General features: G+C 38.6%; 1 protein-coding gene across 1 annotated transcript; it reads left to right on the top strand.

Moving 5' to 3' along the window:
* The first annotated feature begins 838 nt into the window (after positions 1-838).
* On the top strand, positions 839-11,918 carry LOC311277128 (zinc-binding protein A33-like). The gene is made up of 6 exons (XM_084387310.1): positions 839-1,450; positions 1,890-1,985; positions 3,882-4,112; positions 4,195-4,217; positions 4,299-4,417; positions 7,722-11,918. Exons 1-6 carry the CDS (start codon positions 1,055-1,057, stop codon positions 8,216-8,218), a joined length of 1,362 nt encoding a protein of 453 aa, XP_084243436.1. The 5' UTR covers positions 839-1,054; the 3' UTR covers positions 8,219-11,918.
* The last annotated feature ends 549 nt before the right edge of the window (positions 11,919-12,467 follow it).

Genomic DNA, 12,467 nt, shown 5'->3' with positions numbered 1-12,467 from the left:
CATTTTGTATAAATTGTACCTTAATTTTAATCAATGTTTCATCAACCAATTGCCTGGATTTATATAGCGGACAATAGATAATCTCGACACGGAGGCACCGTGAACTGCAACTCGTCTCATAAATGAACCGAAACTCAGCGTATAGATCTGAGAAATATATCTATATTGAGATGTCTACTTTTAAACAGAACAATTCAAAACGAAAGACAGACTGCTCTCTGCTTATGTAATTCGTATGAAATGTGCATTTCTCTCTGGCGTGTTCACTGAAGATCGCGAGTCAGCGTCGTCAACTTTGCAGCCGACACTGACTGAAAACACTTGTTTATTAATAAACAATTAAAATGTCTCCTTGCTATATTTGATGTATTCATAATCATTACTTTTGCCAGTTCTTTGTGACAGCTTTTAGGTGCTTTATTGGCAGCGCCATCCTTACATAAATCACCGCACCCCGCATTTTTTTAAATATTCATTTATCGGCCATTATAAATGCCGATACCGATAGTTAGGAAAATGCCTAATATCGGCTGATAATATCGGCCCGCCGATATATCGGTCGGGCTCTATTCTTAATCTCTCGTTCCACACGGTAATGCACTGTTACACTTGGTTTGCCAACCGCCATTAGACCCTAAAGAAGAAGAAGAAGAAGAAGAAGACCAAATGTTGTCTGAGCAGAGTTAATTTAACTCTGGGGATTTTGCTGTGTGTGGCTTTCTGTGAACAGGGATGATAGTGATGGACTTTAAGCAGAAAAGGAACTAGTCAGTGTGAGGGGAAAGATTGAGCAACTCCAGGCTCTTTCAACACTTACCAGGAAGAGACTGACTTCTTATTTCTCCTTTCTGTCACTGACTTTGTCTTGACAAAAGCAATAAAGAATCAGTAGTCACTGAAGAATGAAGAAGAACAACTTTCAACAAGGATTTTTGCTTGTTTCTGAACAGATAACAGATATTTGTGATTCTCAATGTTATTCATTTTTGAAACCTTAATTTTGAGATATTGATTAAAAAAAAGGAAGCGAAGGTTGCCGGAGCTCTAAGAGAAAATGGCTTCACTATCTGAAGATGATTTTTCTTGTTGCATGTGTAAAAAAATCTTCAAGGCTCCTGTTCTTCTGTCATGTAGTCACAGTTTCTGTAAAGAGTGTCTTCAACAGTTCTGGAGAACCAAGAAAACTCAGGAGTGTCCTGTCTGCAGGAGAAGATCCTCAAGAGATGATCCTCCATGTAATCTTGTGTTAAAAAACTTGTGTGAGTCGTACCTGAAGGAGAGAAATGAGAGGCGTTCATCAGGATCTGAGGAGATCTGCAGTTTACACAGTGAGAAACTCAAACTCTTCTGTCTGGAGGACAAACAGCCTGTGTGTTTAGTGTGCAGAGATTCACAGAAACACGTCAATCACACATTCAGACCCATCGGTGAAGTGGTTTCATCATATAAGGTAAGTTGGATTTACAGATGAGGATAAAACATTTGTTTAAGCTTATGTATTATTGTCACTGTTGTGTTCTGTTTAGTTTGTTTTTTCATTGGACTTGTCTTCTTCACTGTCATCATTAGTTTAGTTGTATCACCTGGGTTTAGTTCATCGTTATCATAATCATCTGCATAACCTGTGTTCTGTTAATTAGTGTTCATCTGTGCTTGTATTTAGTTCCCTTCTGTGCAGTCAGTCTTTGTCCGTTCTCGTTTATGTAACGTCGTGATTGGTGTGTGTAAACCTTCTGCCTGTATGTGCCTATCTGAGTGAATTAGTAAAATGTATGTATTGGAGCCATTGGCCTCTTTGTCTTCTTCAACCTACACCACATCGTGACAATTATATAGTATAAGATCGTAATAAAGTCTGGTATCTTATAGATTTTCTCTTTAAATTCTAGGAGGAGCTCAATACAGCACTGATGTCCTTACAAGAGAAACTTAAACACAATGAAAACAATAAAGGAGTGTTGGAGAAAACAGTTCACCATATCAAGGTGAGTATTGATTATTTTAATGTATTCACTTGATACTGACATAATTGTCTTTCTATATTGACACAAAATGTATTCACACATACCCACGTTCGTAGTCATTCGCATATGACAATGATCAAGCGTGGACCCTGTCAGCTGGTTATTCAGTAGTGGGTGGGACTAATGCGCCAGTGCTAATCCCATTGGCTAGTGCTCAGTTTCCGTGTTTTCATCTGAGGGATAGTTGCACGTCGGAGTAATGGTTGTGCCAAAAGGTACACTGTAAAACATTGCTTTAAAAAATCCCACATTCTGACAGTAACATACCATTTTCCATTAAAACAGTAATATACCATAGAAAACCATGTATTCCTGGCCTAGAAGTCTAGACGCACCCTAGCGGCAGCAAAATGTATTTTGCAGCCAGGGCAGTCTAGCAACTCTCCATTGACTTTCGAGCTGCAAAAACCTAAATTGGGTCAGGCCAATCACGTCGTGTATAGAGTAGGCGGGGCGGGCTTAACATATGACGACAGAGTTGCGACGGTTACCTGCCACTTAAAAACAAAGAATGGCGGCTGCTGGCGAACATCTTTCGAATCGGCTTTGTCCGCGACTCTGGACTGGAGGACTTGGAGTTAGGTTTTTCTTTGAGAAAAGAGCATAGAACGGCACTTAAGTCATTCTTAAAAAAAGGAAGATGTGTTCGTAGTTTTGCCAAAAGTTTAATCTATCAACTAGCTCCGCTGTTGGGAAAACGCTCTGGTTGGTTGAAGCGCTGTCCTATTGCGTGCAGAGGGAATTTGAAAGACAGCCGTTTATCCCGCCCCTCGGATTGAGCCGTGTCTATGGTGAGTTGCCAGACCCAACATCTTGATGTAGGTCTGGCTTGCCAGGCTAGGTAATATCTGTCGTTTTAAAGAAAATAGCTTACAGGAATATACTGTGAATAAACAGTGCTCAAAGTCAACACTCAGAGGCTGTTACAAATTACACCCTATAACCTCATTCACTGTTCCCTAGTACACTAATTTATTCCACTTGACAGAGTGAATAAACAGAAGTGAGTGAATTGAGACACTGATGAACAGTTGACATGCAGAATCACTGAAGGACAGAGAAACAAGAACAGAAAAGAGAAAAATTAAGTCAAACTTATGTTTAAATAATGTGCATGGCTGGAAGTCAGTTGTGGTAGTTCTGTTTCTGCTCGTCTCTGCTCTTTTTCTGTTCTTGTTGTTCCTCTTTCTTTCAGTGATTCTGCTTGTTAACAGCAGGTGTTCATCACTAATGCTCAACAATCACTTACATATTCACTTAATTATCTCATTGAAACACTGCATCAATGATACTTTTACTCTTTGTAGTGTGGACACTACAGGATGTTCCTGTGAGGTTGAAAGGGTTAAAGGTGTAAGATAAAATGACACACCCACAAAATGTATTTTAACAGTAATAAACTGTATAGAAAAAGAGTAATATACTGTTCACAGTTTACCATAAAAACAGTAATGTACTGTAAAAACCTGAGTCAAATATACTAAATAAAACAAGTAAATGTTTTATTTAACAGGCAATGATTGTGTAATCTCTTTACTTAAAGTATTTTTAGTGAACTCAAATGAAATAAGTTCACATTATTAGCACATTATAAATACTAGTTTATCACTTTACATGGCAGTAGGTCAATTTAAGGCATTCGGTTTGCAAATGGGATGAATTAACCTTAATTTAGTGTCATATTTACAACAACATACTGTAAAATAGATAACAGTAAAGAACTGTACTATTAACAGTCAATTACTGGAAACAGTATTTTATAGTAATAGTAACAGTAGTTGGCAGTATTTTACCATTAATCCAGTGTTATAAGAAACTAAACCCTGACCCTTGAAGTGAATGTGATTTTGATTTCAGTCTCAAGCTGAGCACACAGAGTGTCAGATTAAACAGCAGTTTGAGAAGCTTCATCAGTTTCTCAGAGATGAAGAAGAAGCTACAATCACTGCACTGAGGGAGGAAGAGGAGCAGAAGAAGCAGATGATGAAGGAGAAGCTGGAGGAGATGGACAGACACATCTCAGATCTTTCACACACAATCAAAGACATGGAGGACATGATGAAAGCCAATGATGTCTGCTTTCTGAAGGTCTGATTTCAGAATATTGATTGATTGATTGATTGATTGATTGATTGAGTTCTTGATGATAAATGGTGTGTTTGTTCTGCAGGAGTTTCCAGTCTCAATGGAAAGGTGAGTGATCTGCTGGTGTCTCTGGTCTCTCTGGTTCTGATCCAAAGCCACTGCAGTTCTGACTCCTGAATGTTCTTCCAGAGTCCAGATCTCACAGCCGGATCCACAGATGGCTTCTGGATCTTTGATTTATGTGTCACGATACTTGGGCAACCTGCCGTTCAGAGTCTGGAAGAAGATGCAGGAAATCATCCAAAACAGTGAGTCTGGAGAAGATCTGTGCTGTTACACACACACTGGAAATTACGCAGAGGTGGCAGGTTTTTTTATGACACAAAAATACTAGATTATTTCAATTTGTTGCAAGTGAATATCATAATATTTCTGGTATGTAATGAATATGATCAAGGTATATACTGAATATGATTTACTAAGAATTTTTTGTCCTCCCAAAGTTAGTTCTTAAGATTTCTTTTTTTGCTTCATCGGATTGGGTTGACACTTGGTGACATTTGTCACATTAGCTATGTGAACACACACAAAAATCATGGACATGATTCAGATATGTTAAAGGGTCGTGAATAAAAGTCACACTTGGCTCCTTCATGGTCAAAAATTACCGACATAGAAAATGAATGGGGAATACAAATAAAATACAATAATTCAGAGAATCTTTTGGTGGTATAAATAAAAAAAAATACATATTTTTTTTCTGCACAGCTATGAAGAGGTGACACTCTAAAATATCAAGAGTACAAAATAGACACATTATACACCCCCCACACATATATATTAGGGGTGGCACGGTTCACAAAACCCACGGTTCGGTTCGTATCACGGTTTTAGGGTCACGGTTTTCGGTTCTGTACGGTTCATGTTGTTGTTTTTTCTTTTAATCTTTAACACTCCAAAAATTTACTTCAGCATATGATATATAGCTGAATTATCTAATTATTTATTTATTTATTTCATAAATGGGGTGTGTTTGCAAAACGCAGCTTCTCATTTCCCATTCTGAAGTAATATGAGTGAGCAGTCACCCTGAGGAAACTTTCAGTGGCCCTGGAGGTCCATCATCTGTAGAGCTACGTGGGCTGTGTTGGACCGTTATTTGTCAATTTATCCTCGTGTCTCGTCATCATAGGCGGGACATGTCCCCACCATTTTTTGCCAGGGTTGATATTATCTTGCAGCACGGGTGTACCAATACAAATAAATAAAACATTTCCAGTTAACTAGCAAAGTATTTGTTTCATTCGTTTGTTAAATAAGAAGCAATTTAGCGCTGAAATGTGTTTTTTTAATCAAGTGATCAAAGTGCTCGTTGCAGTTGCGATCAGTGGTGCTGATACAGTGTTCTCGTGGCTCGCGCACACACCGCAGCGGCCGCACATTCATCACTCGGACGCGCGCTTCAATCCATTGAGGAGACTCAAGGCTACTCGTTCCGATTAAATAATAAAACAAAATTCATACAAATCGGTCCCTGCTTGATATACAACCGCTGATAAACATAATCGGTTTTGATAAAGAAAAAAATATATACGAGCGCAGATTAGAACTCAGAACCTTTGATACGCTTGGCAAGTTCTGCCACTGGACCATTAAGCCTGGTTTATACTCGACGCGTCCGCACGAGCGCGAAGGTGCGCGCGGCAAAAATGACGTCAATGCGGTGTGGGCGGTCGTGCGCGTTGGGTTCGCAAGACCCAATTTCGCCTGGCGGTGTGCGCGACATTTTTTGTAACAACGCGCGCGGCGCCGCATCCGAAGATGAACGACTTCGAGCCGAATCTGGCCGAGCTCGAACTTCTCACCACACCGGCACCCAGTTTGCACGTCTAAATGAGTTGCTTACATTTAAAAAATGAGCATACAAAGTATTTTTAATGAACATAAAGGTCCATGTTTAATAAAAATGTTCACGAAACTTAATGAAATGTTTAGTGAAATTAGAAAATATGTAAGAGATAGTTAATTTAGTTATGTTTTATACACATTCTCATATCCATATATTTTGTTTTATTGTCACGAGTAATAATCTCAGGGTTTACTGGGTTTTACACGATTATTTTTGTGGTGTTGGTGGCGGTGTACTAAAATAAACACTGTCACGTGTATATAGCTTTCTTCTTCTCACTGCTGATTCCTGAAGGTTTAGAGGACAATTACTCGAGTCGCCCCCTGTCGTTTCAAAGAATAGTACAACGGCGAGCGCGTCAAGTATAAACGCCTCGTCCGTTTGGGGAGGTGCGCGCGCAGTCTGCGGAGACTCGCGCTGCGGAGCCAGGCGAAAGTATAAACAAGGCTTTAGGCTACGTGGAACAGTCGATCTATGTAGCCTATTTATTCACATGAAAAAAACAACATATAGTGGAGTAGATCTCATTAAATGTCTAGGTAAACTCAGTGTACTATATAAATCGATTGCTGGACATTGTAATGTAATTCTACATATGTCTGATTTATGATTTAGCATTGTATTAGCACGGGCACGAGGCTACATTGCGCATGCGTCGAACCGTGCAAACCGCGCGACGCACACGCGCACCGAACCGAGACAAGCGAACCGAACGGTTCGGATGTTTTTTCATGTACCGTGCCACCCCTAATATATATATGAACTAGCGTGACTATAACACAAAGCAAGTTTTTGTAAATAATATATATATTTTTTTACATTTTGTAAAAAAAAAAAATCAGTAATTCAGCCACACACACACACACACACACACTATTATACACACACAAATAAACTGGTGTGACAGACCCAGATTGATTAAGCTGTGATAAAGCATACCTGTTCACTTTTGGAAAAAAATTATTGAATTGTGATGTGTAACAAAATGTCGTCCTCTGTGTTCAGGTTTGACTGTAGTAAAATGAATCCAAAAACTGACACTTTCAAAACAGAAAAATCTAAACCTTGACAAAAAGTGGTCTTTGAGAATGTCCAAATATAAATCCAAATCAACAGCTTCATAAAAATAAGTATTTATGTCTAAAAACCAATAGAGAATTTATAAGCCACTTTATAAAGAGCTAAATCTATTAGTCACCTCATGGCATTACATACGTTTTTCTTTTTTACTTTCACCCAATGGTACTAATCTACCTTCAAAAATTGCATTGTATCTATTTTAACATGGAATACTGCTTTAATTGAAAAATTATTGAAAAATATTAGAAAAAAGTGTCTTATTTTCAATGAGGAAAAATAGCTTAATAAATATTGCATAGTATCACAAAATCCCCTCAAAATTCTGAAAGAAAATTAAAAATATTATTGAACAAAAATATTACATTAGTTTTCCTGAAAAAAAAAAGTTACATTTCAATGATTTTACATTAGAAGAAACCAAGTGTGACCCCTAAACGAAGAAGACCAGAGGGTAAATTTTGTTCTTAAGACAAAAAAAAAACAAAAAAATCTTTAAAAAAGAGCAGTTCTCTGAACCAGTTTAAAAAACAAAAACCAGAAATTAACATAATTCTGTACTGTTTTATCGCCTAGGCCTAATATGAGGATCAGAATAAAAACATCTGTTGATTGTGTCTCATCAGCTCCTGTGATTCTGGATCCAAACACTGCTCATCCATCTCTCGTCCTGTCTGATGATCTGACCAATTTGAGATACAGCTGGGACGAACAATCGCTTCCCGATAATCCAGAGAGATTTGACTTTCTTTGTGTTCTGGGTTCAGAGGGTTTTAACTCAGGAAGACACTGCTGGGATGTGGAGGTCAAAGAGAGTTCATACTGGTGTCTTGGAGTAACTACAGCATCAAACCAGAGGAAGGGAGGTGTTTTCTTTAACACTGATGTCTGGAGTGTGTGGTGCCATCAGAATGGACTGACTGGGTCTGGTTTTCATGTTGAACAGGATCTTGAGCGTGTGCGAGTTGATCTGGACTATAACAAAGGAACGGTGTCATTCTCTGATCCTGTAACTAACACACCTCTACACACATTCACAACCACCTTCACTGACACACTCTTTCCCTTCTTCAATTGTGATTGGTTTTCTCGTCTGAGGATCTTACCAGTAAATAGTCAGTAAAGGTCACACCAAAATATTTTTGTTTGAGCTCACCATTATGGTGATCAGTGTTTGGTTAGGCACTTGGAACTTAATTATTTTTTATTTGTAATTCTCTTCCTATCTCTTCTGTAAGCCCGACTAAATCGGTCCAATGGCGGTATCCGGTAGAACGGGTGAAGGTCTCTGCGCGTTACTGTCTTTCCACGTGGTAAAGTAATTTAGTTCCAATTAAACTTATCTGACTCCATTTCATCCCAACCTCAAATTTAGGTTAGATTGCCAATTGGTTATTGGTCAATTATATAGTTTAGCAATACTTTATTTTATATTTTACTTGTTCCTTAGGAATCTATCTCGCTCAGAGGTCCTCTGCTTTCTGTTTAACGCGGGTCTCACGTTCACAAGCTCGTCAGTTTTGGTCACCAAAAAGAGGTAAATGCCAAATACCTGAGATTGGTCGCATTCACGCTTACACAATCAAACATAATTTGGTATAGCCCCCATTGAGTTGCATACACTTGAATTTAAGGTAACGTTTTCTTCAGGCAGAGGTATGACCACTTCCACTACTGCCGTGGTATCCCACACAGCAAAATCCCCAGTGTTGAATTAAGTCTGCTTTCACACTGGGCTCGTTTGCTGAGGTCTGAGCCCGAGCACGATTGTTCCCGGCACCCCCCGCAGCGTTGGTCTGGTTTCACACTCAACTTGATTCTATCGAACCCTGGTGTGTTTGCGTGCATCTTACGTCATCGCAAACGTGCACGTGCACGCGTATGATAGAAAACAGAACGCGAGTCAATATATTGTGTTTTTTTATTAATTTGGTGCTATTATTCACAGCTATTATGCAGGCTCACTCTTGCTCGTATCCAAGGTAAATCATCAACACTATCATCCCTTACATGCGTTTTATTTAACTAAATACATAATAATCAGCTAAAACACATGCGCAGGTCACTTTTCTTCCTGAACAAGTGCGCACCCGAGTCCGTGTTGCGTTCACATTCTTTGCTCCACCGCGGCACGTTTCAGGAGCAACCAAACTCAGACCACCTCCTCCAGGTAGTCTCGGGTTCGGTACCCCAGTGCGCACCCGGGTCCACATGACAGTGTTCACATTAGCAATTTTTCATGCGAACCGTGCCCCATTCCAAACTAAACTGCCAGTGTGAAAGCACCCTAACACTCCTCGGTGTACATATAGGTCCAACTACAGGGTGTTAAAAATGAACACTGAAGCAGTGTTGAAGTTAATTAGATAATTAAGTGATTAATTAAGTGATGATTGGCCATTAGAGGTGACACCTAATCATTGAAGGAAAGAGAAACAAGAAGAACAGAAAAAAGAGAAACACAAGAACTGAAGAACTGACTTCGAGCCATTACACATTATTACACTTATTATTACCAGTTTGACTTTATTTCTGTCATACATCTACAAAAGTTCTTGAGATTCAACAGAAGTTTAGACGGTAATGTTTTCTGGAATTTTTCGTTTCAAGTCACCATTATGGTGGTCAGTGTTTGGTTTAGTTGGGCTCCTGACCCTTTTCAGTTTTTATTGTTAGTGTTTTCTAAAAGCATCTTAAGCCTAACTTGATCATAGAACAATTGCAACAAATGGTCTGTACAAATTAGGCTTACAATGCTTATGGGAAACGCAGCCCAGGCCATAATTTCTCTTTCCACAACAAATGTGCTTTATAAACACAGTTTTGGGGCAGCCAGAAAAAAACTAATATTAAAAAGTAAAGGGTCAAGAGCCCGACTAAAGTAAATACTGATCACCATACTGGTGACCTTAAACAAAACATTCTATAAAACATTACCATCTAAACTTATGTTAAATCTAAATAAAAACATGTGTAGATGTATAACAGAAATGAAGTCAAACTGGTTAATAATAAGTGCAATAATGTGTAATGGCTCAAAGTCAGTAGTTCTTGTGTTTCTCTTTTTTCTATTCTTGTTGTTTCTCTTTCCTTCAATGATTCTGCTTATTAACATTAGGTGTCACCACTGTAAATACCACCCATTGGCCCAAAGATGGAATCCAACGGTGTGCGCGAAGGTATAATGCGTGTATATCTTTTCAGCGCTCCAGTGTAGTTCACTTAATTTATTAGAATTTAGTTTCAATATTACTTTAGATCTACGCTTAATCTGACTCCAATTTCAAATGAAATTTAGATTGTGTTTCTTATTAGAAAATAATCATACATATTGATTATGAATTAATTGAGATCTTTGATTATTCTGGGTATCCCATATTTTCAATTATACATTCATTTAAATTCTTATGCTCGAATGGATACTTTGACAATTTTCAATCTGGTTTCCGACCGCACCACAGCACAGAGACAGCGCTCATAAAGATAATAAACAATATTCGCTTAAATACTGATTCAGGCAAATTATCAGTGCTGGTACTACTCGACCTCAGTGCTGCATTTGACACTGTCAATCATAACATACTTCTTGACAGGCTGGAAAACTGGGTCTGGCTTTCTGGGATAGTCCTAAAATGGTTCAGGTCATACTTAGATGGAAGAGGTTATTATGTGAGTATAGGAGACCATAAGTCTGAGTGGACATCCATGACATGCGGAGTTCCTCAAGGCTCAATTCTTGCGCCACTTCTGTTCAACCTGTATATGCTCCCAATGAGCCAAATAATGAGAAAGAACCAAATTGCTTACCACAGCTATGCAGACGACACACAGCTCTACTTAGCCCTATCGCCTAACGATTACAGCCCCATTGACTCCCTGTGCCAATGCATTGATGAAATCAACAGTTGGATGTGTCAAAACTTTCTTCAGTTAAACAAAGACAAAACTGAAGTCATTGTGTTTGGAAACAAAGATGAAGTTCTCAAGGTGAACGCATACCTTCACTCTAGGGGTCAAACAACTAAAAATCAAGTCAGGAATCTTGGTGTGACACTAGAGTCAGACCTTAGTTTCAGTAGTCATGTCAAAGCAATAACTAAATCAGCATACTATCATCTAAAAAATATTGCAAGAATTAGATGCTTTGTTTCCAGACAAGACTTAGAGAAACTTGTTCATGCGTTCATCACCAGTAGGGTGGATTATTGTAATGGACTCCTCACTGGCCTTCCCAAAAAGACCATAAGACAGTTGCAGCTCATACAGAATGCTGAGCAGAACCAGAACAAATGAACATATCACACCAGTCCTCAGGTCTTTACACTGGCTCACAGTTGCATTTAGGATTGATTTTAAAGTATTATTACTGATATATAAATCATTCAATGGCCTAGGACCTCAATACTGTACATTGCAGATATGCTCACTGAATATAAACCCAACAGATCACTCAGATCACTAGGATCATATCAGCTAGAAATACAGAGGGTTCACTCTAAGCATGGCGAGTCGGCTTTTAGCTATTATGCCAGCCGCAGCTGGAACCAGCTTCCAGAAGAGATCAGATGTGCTCCTACTGTAGTCACTTTCAAATCCAGACTCAAAACACTTCTGTTTAGCTATGCATTTACTGAATGAGCACTGTGTCACTGTTCGTCCGACTGTTTGTACTGTACTGTATTTTATTTTAATTTAATTTCCTTAATTTTTGTTTTAATTATTTTGTTTTATTTCTTTTTATTATTTTCATTTATTCTATGTAAAGCACTTTCAATTGCCATTGTGTTTGAAATGTGCTATATAAATAAACTTGCCTTAAAGGACCCGGTGTCGCTTTGAAACGTCACGTCGCGAATGTGCGCTCACTATCACAAACTAGCCAGTCCTGAAATAGTCAGAGGGTGCAGTGCAACTATTTTACCCTAAGCGGCCACTCACTGCTGACTCATAACAAAAGTGTATTTTTTTTTAATAGTTGCGAGCTTGCAACGTGCTAAGTCAGTGATAGTCAGAAATCGGAAGGTCTCCTTAATGAGGTGCCCCATGCTCCATTCATTAGTGCCTTCGGTTTGATCTATCCTGGAAGAGATTTGCGGAAACACCAGACTGCACTTTAATCTACTAGGAATAATTATTTCAGAAAAATGCAGAATAATTCAAATATAACATTTTGTTTGTCAGGTAAAAATGTATCATGCCAATTACACAAGTAAATGATTAAAAGCCAATTAAGAAATAATAAATAATAAATACATGACATCATTTACTCAAAGATGACTCTAAGAGTAAGCAATGCATTCCTGACAGAGACACGCAGTGGTGTGTGAGTGTTTTCCAAAGGGAGACTGCTCTGTCACCTAGCCTTAAATACC

The sequence above is a fragment of the Rutilus rutilus genome (genome assembly GCF_951802725.1).
Source record: "Rutilus rutilus genome assembly, chromosome: 1".
NCBI lineage: Eukaryota > Metazoa > Chordata > Actinopteri > Cypriniformes > Leuciscidae > Rutilus > Rutilus rutilus.
Note: the sequence above shows the minus strand (reverse complement) of the source record. Positions and strands in the feature narration are given on the sequence as shown.

What these genes read in the sequence shown, in the direction of transcription:
- LOC311277128 (XM_084387310.1), top strand. Translation starts at nt 1,055, where the DNA reads ATGGCTTCACTATCTGAAGATGATTTTTCTTGTTGCATGTGTAAAAAA. An exon ending in AAGTGGTTTCATCATATAAG is followed by an intron (nt 1,451 to 1,889) that starts GTAAGTTGGATT and finishes TTTAAATTCTAG; the next exon opens with GAGGAGCTCAATACAGCACT. An exon ending in AAACAGTTCACCATATCAAG is followed by an intron (nt 1,986 to 3,881) that starts GTGAGTATTGAT and finishes TTTTGATTTCAG; the next exon opens with TCTCAAGCTGAGCACACAGA.